This window comes from Gastrolobium bilobum, unplaced genomic scaffold (genome assembly GCF_033153095.1).
Source record: "Gastrolobium bilobum isolate Gb01-03AN ecotype WA unplaced genomic scaffold, APGP_CSIRO_Gbil_v1 utg7986, whole genome shotgun sequence".
Classification (NCBI taxonomy): Eukaryota; Viridiplantae; Streptophyta; class Magnoliopsida; order Fabales; family Fabaceae; genus Gastrolobium; species Gastrolobium bilobum.
This window is the reverse complement of record NW_026899159.1, coordinates 696,187-709,803: the sequence shown is the minus strand read 5'-3', so window position 1 is coordinate 709,803 and position 13,617 is coordinate 696,187. Positions and strand designations below refer to the sequence as shown.

The 13,617-nt window shown below is 31.2% G+C and overlaps 2 protein-coding genes across 2 annotated transcripts; both read left to right on the top strand.

The window, feature by feature from the left end:
* The first annotated feature begins 3,225 nt into the window (after positions 1-3,225).
* On the top strand, positions 3,226-5,818 carry LOC133287814 (protein RTF1 homolog). The gene is made up of 2 exons (XM_061485498.1): positions 3,226-3,360; positions 3,711-5,818. Exon 2 carries the CDS (start codon positions 3,746-3,748, stop codon positions 5,720-5,722), a length of 1,977 nt encoding a protein of 658 aa, XP_061341482.1. The 5' UTR covers positions 3,226-3,360; positions 3,711-3,745; the 3' UTR covers positions 5,723-5,818.
* Positions 5,819-11,847: 6,029 nt separating this feature from the next.
* On the top strand, positions 11,848-12,473 carry LOC133287837 (uncharacterized). Its single transcript, XM_061485521.1, has 2 exons — positions 11,848-12,027; positions 12,168-12,473. Exons 1-2 carry the CDS (start codon positions 11,933-11,935, stop codon positions 12,397-12,399), a joined length of 327 nt encoding a protein of 108 aa, XP_061341505.1. The 5' UTR covers positions 11,848-11,932; the 3' UTR covers positions 12,400-12,473.
* Positions 12,474-13,617: the final 1,144 nt, after the last annotated feature.

Sequence of the window (13,617 nt, the reverse complement as noted above, 5' to 3'; positions counted from 1 at the left end):
CAAAGTGTACGATAAACATTTTTGGCCTTGTAAGCTCTCTGAGTCTCTATGTTAATATTGGATAAACACAGGAATCAATTGTAAAAGGAAAAATAACTTAATTGATCTGGTTCAATTTTAGAACATTACTCTTTTTTGTTCTAGCCCATTCCCAGTAGGTACATGTTTTTTGCAGGCAAAGTCTATAATACTTTTAGATCTAGTTTCGCATGCTTAATATGATACATTATGATTTTGTTAGTTGTTTGGTATAAGCACTGAATTGTTTTAAGTTTACCTAGGAAAGCTCTTTGATACATTAAGGTGTTGTTTGGTAGGTGTGTTTCTTTTAGATTCCTGGAAAAGTGTTATTGGAATTTTAATATATCTATGTTTGGTAGAAGAAATGTAAATTTTTTCCCATGATTCTGATTTAGCCAGGGTTTTGATTGTAGTACAAAATATTAACCAAAATACCATCTAGAAAAACCTCAAAAAATGTGGAATTCCTAGAATCTGGTCTGTGGAAAAATTATACATAATTTTTGAGACTTCTGTACCCTTGCTTTTATCGCTGCTGAACTGATGGACGCTAATATCGTTTTAGTTGTTTTTATGGTTTCTTCCTTGTTCAAACTGTTCATGATATTTCCTTGCGCTGGTTGTGGTTGTTTGCGCACTTGACACCTTGCGCTGCAATTGCGTGTGGTTTGATTTGTCCATTGGAAATAATAACATCAGAGAGCTTTGGTTGTTGCTGGTCTTCGGAAAGAGAGTTACTAAACTGAAATGCTCTCAGACCAAAAGCATACCGTGCCAAATGTATAAACATTCTCGTTAATATTACACCATCAACCAAACATAGATTCAGTAGTAATCTTAATGGTAATATTTTCATCTATCAAATAACTTTTTGTTAACATTCCCAAAAAACTCACTTTTCTATTAAATTCTCGAAAATCATGATTTTCAGATAAATTTTTTTTCTCTCGTACCAAATGCTCCTTAAACTTAATAGATATCAATTCAAGTTTACCCATGAAAGCTCTTTGATACATTAAACTTAATAGATATTTGTGAGTGGGATTCTGCTTTATTGAATTTAGATAATTTAATGTATAAACTACCCCATTACAAACCGTAAACACTCCAATGTCTACAATACTTTTTTTTCCCCTCTGGTTGGAACAACCTTTGATTCAGGTTAAGGCAGTAGTGGTTGCTTTTGGGGGAGATTTGAAGGGGATTGAGCATTTGTCGAAGGAGAGTGTTTAACATCAATAGTAGACCTTGACTACCAAAGGTCCGAACTGCTCTCCATCTCATTGCCTGAGAGAATATAGATGCTTCTGATTGTTGGAGTAGTATGGTAATTTCAACTTTTCAATTATTTTCCTAGAGGGTAGAGGAAAAAAAATCATCCGGAAATTACGATTTCTAGGAAGATGGTGGGAGAATGACTTTTTTAGAAATATTATCAAAAAGCTGTTTAGTAGGCTAAAATATTCTTACGAATGTGGAGTCAATTTTCTTGATGTTGTATTTGGCCGATTGTCAAATATTACTGGAAATGTGGGGTAATTTTACAAAAATAACCTCACCTTCTAACAAACAGAAACAGAAGCAGAAAAATAAAGAGATAGAACAACAAATAAAAAAAGACTGATAGTAACATTAGTAGAAATAATAATTGGTTGTTATAATATCCTATCCCTATTTCTTATTATCAAATTTTAACCGTTAATTTTTGTGAATCAAATTGTTATAATTCGTTGAATCATATTTATTAATTAATTATTAATTTTTAATAAATTATAATCTTTAGATGGATGAAAATCAACAGTTAAAATTCAGTAATAAGAGATAGTAAGAAAAAAGATACTAAATATAACATTTCCTTTAATTTATAGAAAAATTTAAAATTAAAAAATAACTTGTCGGGTCAACCCAACCCGACCTATTATCAACCCGTTTTAATTCATTTATAAACTGGGCGGGTTGTATTGGGTTAGTGAGTTGAGAGTCATAACTCAACCAGGCAACTTAGATAGGTTATACAGGCTCACCGACATGTCAAACTGCTTTTGCCAACTCTTCCATATATTGTTATATCTTATATAATAATAATAATAATAGTAATAATAATTATTATTATTATTATTTTAGCATTTGGACTTAATATTTTTTTTGGCTTGTCTTCTAGCCAATCCACTAGAGGCTCTTCTTTAAGTTAAAGTCATACGTGGAACAGATTTACTAATTCTTTGATTTCAGTTAGTAAGATAAGAGTTGAACTAATAAATAGATTATATTCTAAAAGCTAAAAAAAGAGTATCGTGAGCAATTTCATTAATAGGGTTCATTGATACTATTCGTATAGTAGATGCTATCACACATACAATAATATTCAATTTGATGAAATTGTTTGATATTAAAGGGATCTTCTATAATTTCGCATGTGAGGAGTTATATTTAATATTTATTTTTTAAAAAAATATAGAATTATATTATTTTAATTGAAAAAAGACACAAGTAATAAAAATTGTGGAAGAAGAAAATGGGTAATTTTTTAATTCAAATTTTAAATAAAAATATTAATTTATATCTTTCTCTCACTTAAAATAAGTCCTTTTAAAATGATAAATATTTTTTCAAATAATATATGCTGAAATATTATTAGACCAATCTACACATTTGTAGATGCGATATTAAGTTAAGCGTGCCATGACCAAATGAATTATAATTTAGGTCAGTCAATACATGTGAATACTTTTAAATTAGAATATAAATTCTTTCACTTTTACGAAGATTTATAATCATATATAATAAAGGAAAGGATATTGTGACAATCAAGTTGTGTTACTACCAAGTGACTACCAATCAATTTCACCGTTAGATCAATTATGTTGATCCAACGGTTATATTTATTTCCATCTTTATATGGTCATGATTCCCCATATTTAAAGTGAAAGCATTAAATATGAGAAATCATAACCATACAAAGGTGAAAATAAATATAAAATATTAAATTTAGAAAATCATGACCATACAAAGATGGAAATAAATATAACCGTTGGATCAACATAATCGATCTAACGGTAAGATTGATTGGTAGTCACTTGCTAGTAACACAACTTGATTGTCACAATATCCTTCCCGTATAATAATTAACTTACGCGGAACGAAAAATAATAGAAAAGTGAAACGAAGCGTTTTAAGCACTGAGAAGAAGATACGAGCCCTCTGATCTGAATGGTGTTGTTCGCACATCGTGTTAGGGTTTAGGGTTTGTCCCTCTCCCTCGATAAAACAGAATATCGACGACGGGTTCTTCTCTGCTTCCATCGAAAGATATCGTGGTCATTTGTTTTTTCTTTCACAGTAAGGGTTCTCTTTCATACTGCTATTATTATTATATCGCTCTAGAATCATACCCATATCTAATCGCTTCAATTTTATTTTTATTTTTTTTATTATTATTGTTGTTGACTATTCGGGTCACTTTCTTCAACTTTCAATATCTTATTATTATTATTATAGGCTAATTTTATGATTTCAGATTGGCCTCGGAGATTATTTGCATGAAAAGGCCCCTATGAACACTTCTAAGTTTTCATTATAATTTCTTCAATTGCTGAAAAGATAGTTATATGTATCAATTAAATGGTTTTTTTGTTAATGTGGATGCTTATGGATTAGATGGTTGATTATGACTTGTGTTATATAAGCAGGATATTTTGAATTTAAGGCTGAAGCGAACGGAATTATGGCGGATTTAGAAAATCTGCTTTTGGAGGCTGCGGGGAGAACTGGGAGAAACCGACACTCTCTTCCACCTTCAAGAAGAGGGCATGATGGTGCATATTCGGATGGTGGAAGTGATTCTAGGGAGGATGATTCGGATGATGAGCTTAATTATCAAGGCAGAAAGCCCCCTGGCTCGCAAGTTCCCCTAAAGAAGAGGTTGGATCAGACAGAAAGAGATGATGATGATGATGATGATGATGATGATGATGATGAAGGAAGTGAGGAAGAAGGGGATGATGACAACGAGGGCGATAGCAGTGATGAATCTAATATTGGCGATGATCTTTATAAGAATGATGATGACAGACGGAAGCTTTCTGAGATGACTGAATTTCAAAGAGAGATGATATTGTCAGATAGGGCTAGCAAGAAGGATGATAAAAAATTATTGGGGAAGATAGCATCAAAACGTGAGAAGGGAAAGACAACTGTACCCAGAAAACAGACTCCACCCCTCCCTTCATCTCGTGTGCGTTCATCAGCCAGATCTGCTGACAGGTCAACTGCCAAGGATGATGCATTAAATGAATTGCGTGCAAAGCGATTGAAACAGCAAGATCCAGAAGCACACCGCAGGCTAAGAGAGGCATCTAGAAGTTCAGGGCCCAGGCATTTTTCACCAAAACGCAAACCTTTCACTTCAACAAGTCTTAGTAGCTCAAGCCATAGTGATAGTGAAAGTAGGTCCCGCAGTGATGACCAAGGTTCAACTGGAGAAGGAGGAATTATTTACAGTGATGATGACAGGGCATTATCTGGATTTGAAGGGCCTTCATTCGAGGATATAAAAGAAATCACCATTCGCAGGTCAAAACTTGCAAAATGGTTTATGGAGCCTTTCTTTGAGGAGTTAATTGTTGGTTGTTTTGTAAGAGTTGGTATTGGTAGATCAAAATCTGGGCCTATCTACAGGCTCTGCATGGTGAAAAATGTTGATGCATCAGATCCTGATCGGCAGTATAAATTAGAGAATAAAACCACATACAAGTACTTGAATTTAGTCTGGGGAAATGAAACTTCTGCTGCGAGGTGGCAAATGGCTATGGTTAGCGACTCTGCTCCACACGAGGAGGAGTTTAAACAGTGGGTTAAGGAAGTAGAACGAAGTGGTGGCCGGATGCCATTCAAGCAAGATGTGTTAGAAAAAAAACAAGCTATAGAAAAGATCAACACATTTGTTTACTCTGCAGCTACTGTGAAGCAGATGTTACAAGAGAAAAAATCTGCCTCATCGAGGCCATTAAATGTTGCAGCTGAGAAGGACAGGCTGAGGAGGGAATTGGAAATAGCACAAAGTAGGCATAATGAAGTTGAAGTGGAGAGGATCAAGACAAGACTGCAAGAATTGGATGCATCCCGGCAAGCTCAGGAGAAGGATGCTAAGGCTTTGAAGCTTGCTGAGATGAACAGAAAGAACAGGTTTGAGAACTTCAAAAATGCATCCAAATTGAAGCCAGTAAAGACAGGTTTGAAAGCAGGAGAGGCAGGTTACGATCCATTTTCAAGGAGATGGACTAGATCAAGGAACTACTATGCTTCAAAACCTGGTGAAGAGGCTGCAGCTGGAAATAACAGTGCCAGTGGCGCAGTGGCTGACACAAGCAGCAATGGGATGGGAGCAGCTGTAGTAGCGGAGACAGGCATGGTGGCTACTGCTGCGGCTTTGGAAGCTGCTGCTGGTGCTGGAAAGTTAGTAGACACAAGTGCTCCGGTGGATCAAGGTACAGAGTCAAATATGCTACACAATTTTGAGCTGCCAATATCATTAGCTCTACTCCAAAAGTTTGGTGGAGCCCAAGGAGCTCAGGTAGGATTTATGACAAAAAAACGAAGAATTGAAGCAACTGTTGGATTTCGAGTCCCAGAAAATGATGGCGGGAGGCATGCGCTGACATTAACAGTTAGTGATTACAAGCGAAGAAGAGGGCTTCTTTGAAATTTGTTGAACTAAAAAATTTAATCAGCCTGACACTTTTTTAAGGTGAAGTTAGTTTGTATTATCCGTAGTACTGTTGTGCCCGTAAATAACTAAATATCTTGAATCTTTTCATGCGATCATTGTGTTTTCCTTTCCTTTTTTCCTTTCCCAAAATTTAAAGAAAATTGATAAATCCAAGTTAACTATGTTTATATGATTTAACATTGGTTTTTACTGGATGCTTGGAGGAAAGCGGGATAGTAATATTGTTAAAAATATATTTCTTGCATAATTTTTGTTTGTTTCAATATACTCTTTAGAGTCTGTACCTATGAAATATACACACTTTAAAAATCCTGGCGTGTCGTCTTCGACATTTCCCGACACTCTAACACTCCAACACGTGTTATAGATATTCAAAAAAAGGTTCAAAGGTTACATTGTATTGAGTTTTTAGTTTTAACTATTAGATTTGTTGGATTACGATTACCATTTTATTGAGTTTAATATAAATATTTGGGATATCTTATGATTCTTTGCAAAATTGATGAATATTATAAGTTTAGTTTCATTTTTTTTGTTAAATTATTGAATATTAAATATAATATACACTACATAAATTAAAAATATTATTTAATATCAAAACGTGTCCTAACATGTTGAAATTTAACATTTTTTAGAATTAACGTGTCGGCGTGTCGTATCGTGTATCGTGTCTCGTGTTAGTATTAGTGCTACGTAGGTACATTGAGGAATATCCAGAACGGTATTTAGGGAGTCGCTCTGATTCTATCTGTTTGTTCCGTATTAAATACACTTATACATTTTCCTATACTTTTGCTCAAGCTTATTTTCTAGGTAAGGATATGTTTTCAAAACGTTATCAACGAGTTGCTCATTGGCTTTAGTTTACTCAGTCCTTCCTTCATCTTTCACTCAATGGATTGCAGACAAAGAAGGACAAAATGAGAAATGCAACTTTGACGTAGATAGCAGGTTCAAATATGTGTGTGGTTAAGATGCCTGTTTAAGGGCAGTTACTGCTAGCAGTAATCCAAGACAAACCCCTTCGAATTGAAGTCCAGATTTGTGGCCAAATTCTAAATATTCGCCCTTCAAAACTAGTGAGTAGTAAGTCACTTCACTGTGATGAGGTTTTGTCTAAATTTTAGCTTATCAACATTGAAATTTGAGTTTAATTTTAATCTGATATTAATGTATTTTAAAATTAAAAAAAAATAGTATCATCACCAGAAGAGCATGACCTTTTTGACAAATATTGTTATAGGCAACATTAAATTTTGGACGTCCTTTAATATTACGTAAGGAAATTTACTAGGATGTATTAACATTCCTTAGTTTAGCTTCCTATTTATAATAAACGGCAAAATTGTAACGATTGATGAGAAAATCAACGGGTGAAATTGGGCTGCTCAATGCTCAACCTGGCCCATCCTAAAGTTATTTAAGCCAGATTCAGGTTCTAAAAAGTATGCTTACTTTATTTTGTGGGTTTTAGATAACGTTACGCTTTGGGTTAGAATGGTTCGGCTTGATGTTATATAATACTTTAAGATATATATATATATATATATATATATATATATATATATATTGAAGACCAAGTATAAATTATAAGCCTTCTTGATTTAATATCTTATCCATAATATACTGGTTTTTTTTTTTTTTTTTTTTTTTGGTAATCTCATATAATATAATTTTTTTAAATAAATATACAATTTGATTAGAAATATAGATTATAAAACATTCCTTAGTTTAGCTTCCTATTTATAAAATTTATGACTTGAAAATAGTACTGTTTAAATTTACATTTTTGTTTCTAAATTTGCAAGACTAATATGAATTTTTGTTTATCACACTTTAGTTCCTAAGAATGATTAACTTGATACGAATTATGTAAATTCAGGAAATAAATCGTAAACTTAACTAAATTAATCAATTAATATTCTAAATATTAAGTTGCTAATTTACTTTAGAATAAACTGCAGAAAAAAAATAGTAAATGACGTTATGCCGTATTTTGTTGGTAATCATGAACTTTCGAGAAAGAAGATAATTATACTCCATTGTTATAATTGGCTAATTTATCACCAGTTTTAAGGTTTTTGAATCTTTCAAGAATTTAAGGGAATAAGTTGTATGTGTTTCAAAAACGATTGTAAAATGTAACGTTTTAGACTTTGTATATTAAAATTGGCTTAAATGAAATTTTTTAAAGAGGTATAGTGTAATTTAATTTTTTATCTTTTAATGAAAAATAAGGAGCAAACGCTTTAAGTTCAATACCACTTTGGCTATGGCCTCAGTGGTAACCCTTTAAAAAAACTTGTTCTAGTACAACTTATTGAAGCAATTATGGATTTTCAAAATATATTCCATACAAGGTAACTATTACATTGTGTTGACTAAATTCTTTTAATGTGCAATTGAATGGTAATTATCACACAGATTTTTTTTATTTGTAAAATAGGGAAAATTTCATTTAACTCGCATTAGAATTTTTTTTCAAGTATATCTTAATTTGTATAATTGTCTAACTCATTGTATTTATATTTTTATTATTTTTTTCTTCGATATAGTTCTTCATAATTTCTTATTAATATTTTGGTCCTTCAAGAATCGATATCTTATTAAGCTAAATCATTAAAACAATATTTCATAAAAAAATAAAATTTATTTTCATAAATTTATATTACAAAGACTAAAAGATGAATAAATTAAAAAATGGGAAACGAAAACTTAAAAAGAAAGAAAGAATAAACGTGTTTACCAAAAATAATTAAAACTAAACGCAAATTAATATAATTATGATAATCAAGATTTACTTCGATTGTCAACCACTTTAAAAGAATAAACACAAATTAAAATGCGATGCAGAGGTTATAAATAGGGATGCAAAACGAGTCAATCCGGCTCGACCTGGCCTAACCCGTTTGTAACCAAAAAAAACAAATCGAGTTTGGGTTGTCTCGGAAAAAGAAAGAAGACAGAAAACCCAACCCGAGTCGGGTTAGGATTAACTTGTGGGTTGACTCAAAAAATAGGGAAAAATAATTTTTGTCACACTCATCTCGTACATGTGGTGAGAAAGCTAAGGAAATGATTTTAATTTGATATAAGATATTAACTAATAACTACAAAAGAAAACACTTAATATAATAACTATTTACTAGCCACTAAATACGCTAAACATAGCACATATGCATACTTAAGTGCTTGTATTTTTCATCAAAGAGAAACTACAATGTCTAATTAAACTAAAATATGATTCACAGTACAATGATACATTTGATTAACACTACATATAAAATATTTATCTAATGTGTCATGTTACCAACTTACCATGTAATAGAATTTGTAAACGAAGAGCATCCCCAGCAAAAAAAGACCATGGAGCCCAATCACAGACAAGAACAATACAGCAGTGAGCAATCATGTCACTTATTATTCTTTTACATTTTTTTAATAAATAAGAAAAGAATAACCCGTGAGCTAATCTGTTTGATCCGCGAATTGGCTTGGTTTGTTTTAAGCTGACTCGAGTTGTCAGCTCATTTTTGCCAATCCAATCCAGCTCATTTTTGCCAATCCAACCCAGCTCATTTTATGCAGGTTACAAGCCAACCCGACGTATTGGCTCATTTTTACCGTACCTAATTATGATTGATTGGTTTTTTTTTTTCACATATTGATATGAATATTATATGCTAAAGATTGTAAGGTACATAAAAAAAAATTGATTTTTTTTTTTAAGGAAATTTGAATGTAATAAATGTTACTAAATTTAAATAGAAGATTAAAGACTCGTGTATTAAAGTTCAAATCTTTTTTTTTTGTATGAAAAAAGTTCAAATCTTTTGATACACTTCTTGGTAAATAACATTGTTAGTTTTTTTTTCACATGAATTTCCATTTTCATCTAAAATTATAATCTTCAAATGATTCCTAATTTTTACTCTAGAAACAACAACATATAGTTATCCATGAGTAAAAACACGCTTTGATAAGAATAGTCCGACATAAGAAAGAGATTGACCTGACTCTTATTAATGGTCATGGCAAAGCATAAACTAGTTAGAAATTGCCTTCTTTCGAATATCAAAGGAATGCCTGAATCTGACGGAATCATGTTCATTGGTGGAATGTAAACTTTATGGCCAATATAATTTTGCTGAAACAACAGTTGCACCAATGATGTTATTTCTTAATTCTTCAACTATCAGTCTCGTTCCATTGCACAAGCCAAAAGATTGGTCTATATTTGTAACATCCTCCTCTCGAGCCGGTTCAATTAACATACATATGATACTAAAACATGCATTAATAACATACATATGATATCATATAAAGAACCATTTTAACCCAAAATCGTAACGTGTTGAGTGAGGACCTTTTTAATGATTTATATTATTCTCTCACAAAACATATATTCATAATATTTATTATTATATTTATTGGGTTGAAAAATATTTAATATTTAATCCTCAAACTTTTTAATTTAAATTTTGAACTTGATAATTAGGAAAAAAGTTCAGCATTCAATGTTTCTCCAGTGGAAAAAAAAAAAAATATATATATATATATATATATATATATATATATAATAAATTTAAATATAATACAAAATTATAGATTAAATGAAAAAATAATTAAAATTATAAAAATATATGTAGAGTTGATAAAAAATAATTTAAATTTGAAATTTAATTGCAAAAAAATAAGAATGACTTATTTATACTTTAAAAGAAAATAAAGTAAAAATTTAACTTAAAAAATAATTCAAAAAAAATTAAATTTAAAAAATTTATACTTTTATGATTTGCGTTAATTTTTACGAGACGGATAAATCGATTTCTTTTTTCCCACATGCACCGGACGGGCAATACTCTAGTTTGTGTGTAAAAAAATAGTGACACATTCTTTCTTGTAGAGATTAATAAACAATGGTCGCTGACAAAAATTTTAATTTTTTTTCGTGCATCGCACGAATAATTTACTAGTTATTTATATAAAAGTAACCAAAAGTTTAATTGCTTTTATTTTTTTCTCTTTTCTTAAAGTTCATATTAAACCCATCTAGAACTTCGATTTTAATGATGTCATAGTATTGACTAGAATGGTCAGATCAATCAATTTGAGTCAAAATTTTGATACACGCGAATAAATTTTATCTTTATTATTATTATTATTATTATTATTATTAACAAATCTCCATGGTCAAATTATTTTTTCCTGGAAAGGAGTTTTGTGTAGTTTTTTAACATACAAATTCAGTTAAATTAAAATGTAAGTTTAACTTATGGAGAATCAATTTTTCAACAAGATCTTTTCGATCATATATTCAACGATTAATTTCATATGAATATCTACAAATATATCCTAATGAAAAAAACAAAAAAAACAAAATGTAGTTGTATTTCAGTATTGAAAATTTAGAGTACAAAAATTATTTCTTTCGGTATTGGAGTAATATATGTGTGGAACCTTCCCTTATTATATTTCTTATGAAAATTAATTAATTATATTTCATTAAGCAATTATTCATACTTATTTTTAATCAATTGTAAAATTTAAAACTTTTTATACTATTAGTCATACAGATTTTTTGTTCAAGAGTAACATAAATTCAACTCATGGAGAGATACGATGAGAGGGATTCCACTAGTTTATTAGTGTCTCTCACATGCAATGTGTCAATTGTGTTAACACAGTCAAAATAGGCCGATAGCAGTTTCTTGAATATTGTAAAAAAATATATTAAAACAATATGATTAAAATACATGTTTTAATAATCAATCTAAAAGTTTAATTTAAATAAAAAACAAATTAAAAAATAATAGAGAGATCAACATCATTGGTACAAATATTAGTATCTCAAAAAAACCTGAATTAGGAGACAAACACTGCAGTGGGATATATCCCACGAGGTGAAGATGCATTAATGATTTCGTTGAAAAACAGTGTTGTGATGCTTATGGGGCATGATGTGATAGGTGAACTCTTAAATTAAGGGTACCCAATATCCTCATTATTATTTTTTTCAAGGTCTTATAAAGTGTTATCCTCTTTTAACACTGCAAAAGATTCCTTCTTTCTTTCTTTTTTTCCTCTTCGAAATCCCACAGTGTATGTTGCCAAAAACTCAAGCCCAAAATTTTTCACCACAGTGCTGTAGTAAACTCTGTTCACAATTCTCTTCCCATTTCCATGGCTTCAGATTCCAACTCAAACCTTAGAATCACCATTGAAAGAAATCCTTCCCAGTCACGCCTAGCTGAATTGAACATCAAGTGCTGGCCCAAGTATGTTTTTTTTTTTCTCTATTCTGTTGTTCCATTTTTTGTTCTGTATGTGTATTCTGAAATATGAAATAATGATGACATGCATATATAAATTTTGTATCTTTTTCTTATGGGGTGGCCCAATGTGAAAAAAATGAAAGATGGGGTTGCTCTCCAGGGAAGTACCAGTTGAAGTTTGATGCAGAAGAGACATGTTATTTACTGAAAGGGAAGGTGAAAGCATACCCAAAAGGGTCGTCATCAGAGTTTGTAGAGTTTGGAGCTGGTGACCTTGTGACCATTCCAAAAGGACTCAGTTGCACTTGGGATGTCTCTGTTGCTGTTGATAAGTACTACAAATTTGAGTCAACTAGTTCTACTTCTTCATCATAATCACCATGTTGTTAGTGTTCATGAGTTTTAGCCTTTTTGATTCATTAAGTAATTATTCATTAATGAAGTTCGTTCACAGCCTCTTTGTCTAACTGTTCTTGTTTGGTTGTGTTGTGATGTTATTTGGAATGGAATTGAGATGCCTGACACAAAGGGAAAGAGATGATAAATTTAATAATTAATTTGGTCAAAGAAGGAGAAAACAAATCAGTAAATGCATGTTCATTGCTGCGTTCAAAGTTCAAACCGACCCCTATCTATACGTGTTAAAATTTTAAAACAACGCTTTTATTGTATCTTTGACTGGTCAATGATTTGGATATTTTTAGTTTTTATTTTTAGAATAATGATGGGGTCACTTCAAAGGAATTCCTGAGATTTTATAGAGGGAATGATTGAGACACTGTCTGTCATGACTATGACCCATTCCAATTCATCCTTCTTCTTCTTTCTTTACTTTTTCTCTTCTTTTCTTATATCCCTACTATCAAGCCGTTCATCATGCCTTCATGCTCACAGTTCAACAACATAATTTTAATCATACAAGTCGTAACCTTTTTCGTCCTACTCTTCTTAAAAAAAAGAAACAGATGCATATTGTTCGGCCACTTTATAAGAATAGTAAATTGGGCTCAACGCTAATAGTTTATGCTTAGAATCTTTCCTAGTAGAGTCTCGTCACATGATATTTCTTATCTTGCACTTGTTACCTATTGTACACTAATAGTCGATACAACATGTCTTGTAGCATAAGCAAGACTTTGTAGAGGTGGTACAACTTTGATATCTAAATATTTCATTCTCCCATTGAAGTGAGATATTTATTCTATTTATTTTTATGAATTGTTACTCTATTCAAATATATAGAGTCACCTTATTTCAGAATATCTGCCTGAGAAACTTTAATAGAGCCTTGGTTCATGTTATTGCTATTAAAAATATGCTTAGTAGGGGTGTTCGCGGTCTAGATTGGATCGGTTTTGAAAGCTAAAATCATCTGATCCAATACTTTCGGTTTGATCATATAATCATCCATTCGATTTTAATTTTTTTTCAAATCCGATCCGATCCAATCCAATTTTTTTCGGTTTGGATTGGATCGGTTTTCGGTTTTTTGAAAATCCTAAAATTTATTTCATTATTATTGTGAAAATAACATCTTTTGTATATATTGGCTTTGTATTTTTTTATTTTGAAATACAAAAGTATTAGTAAACT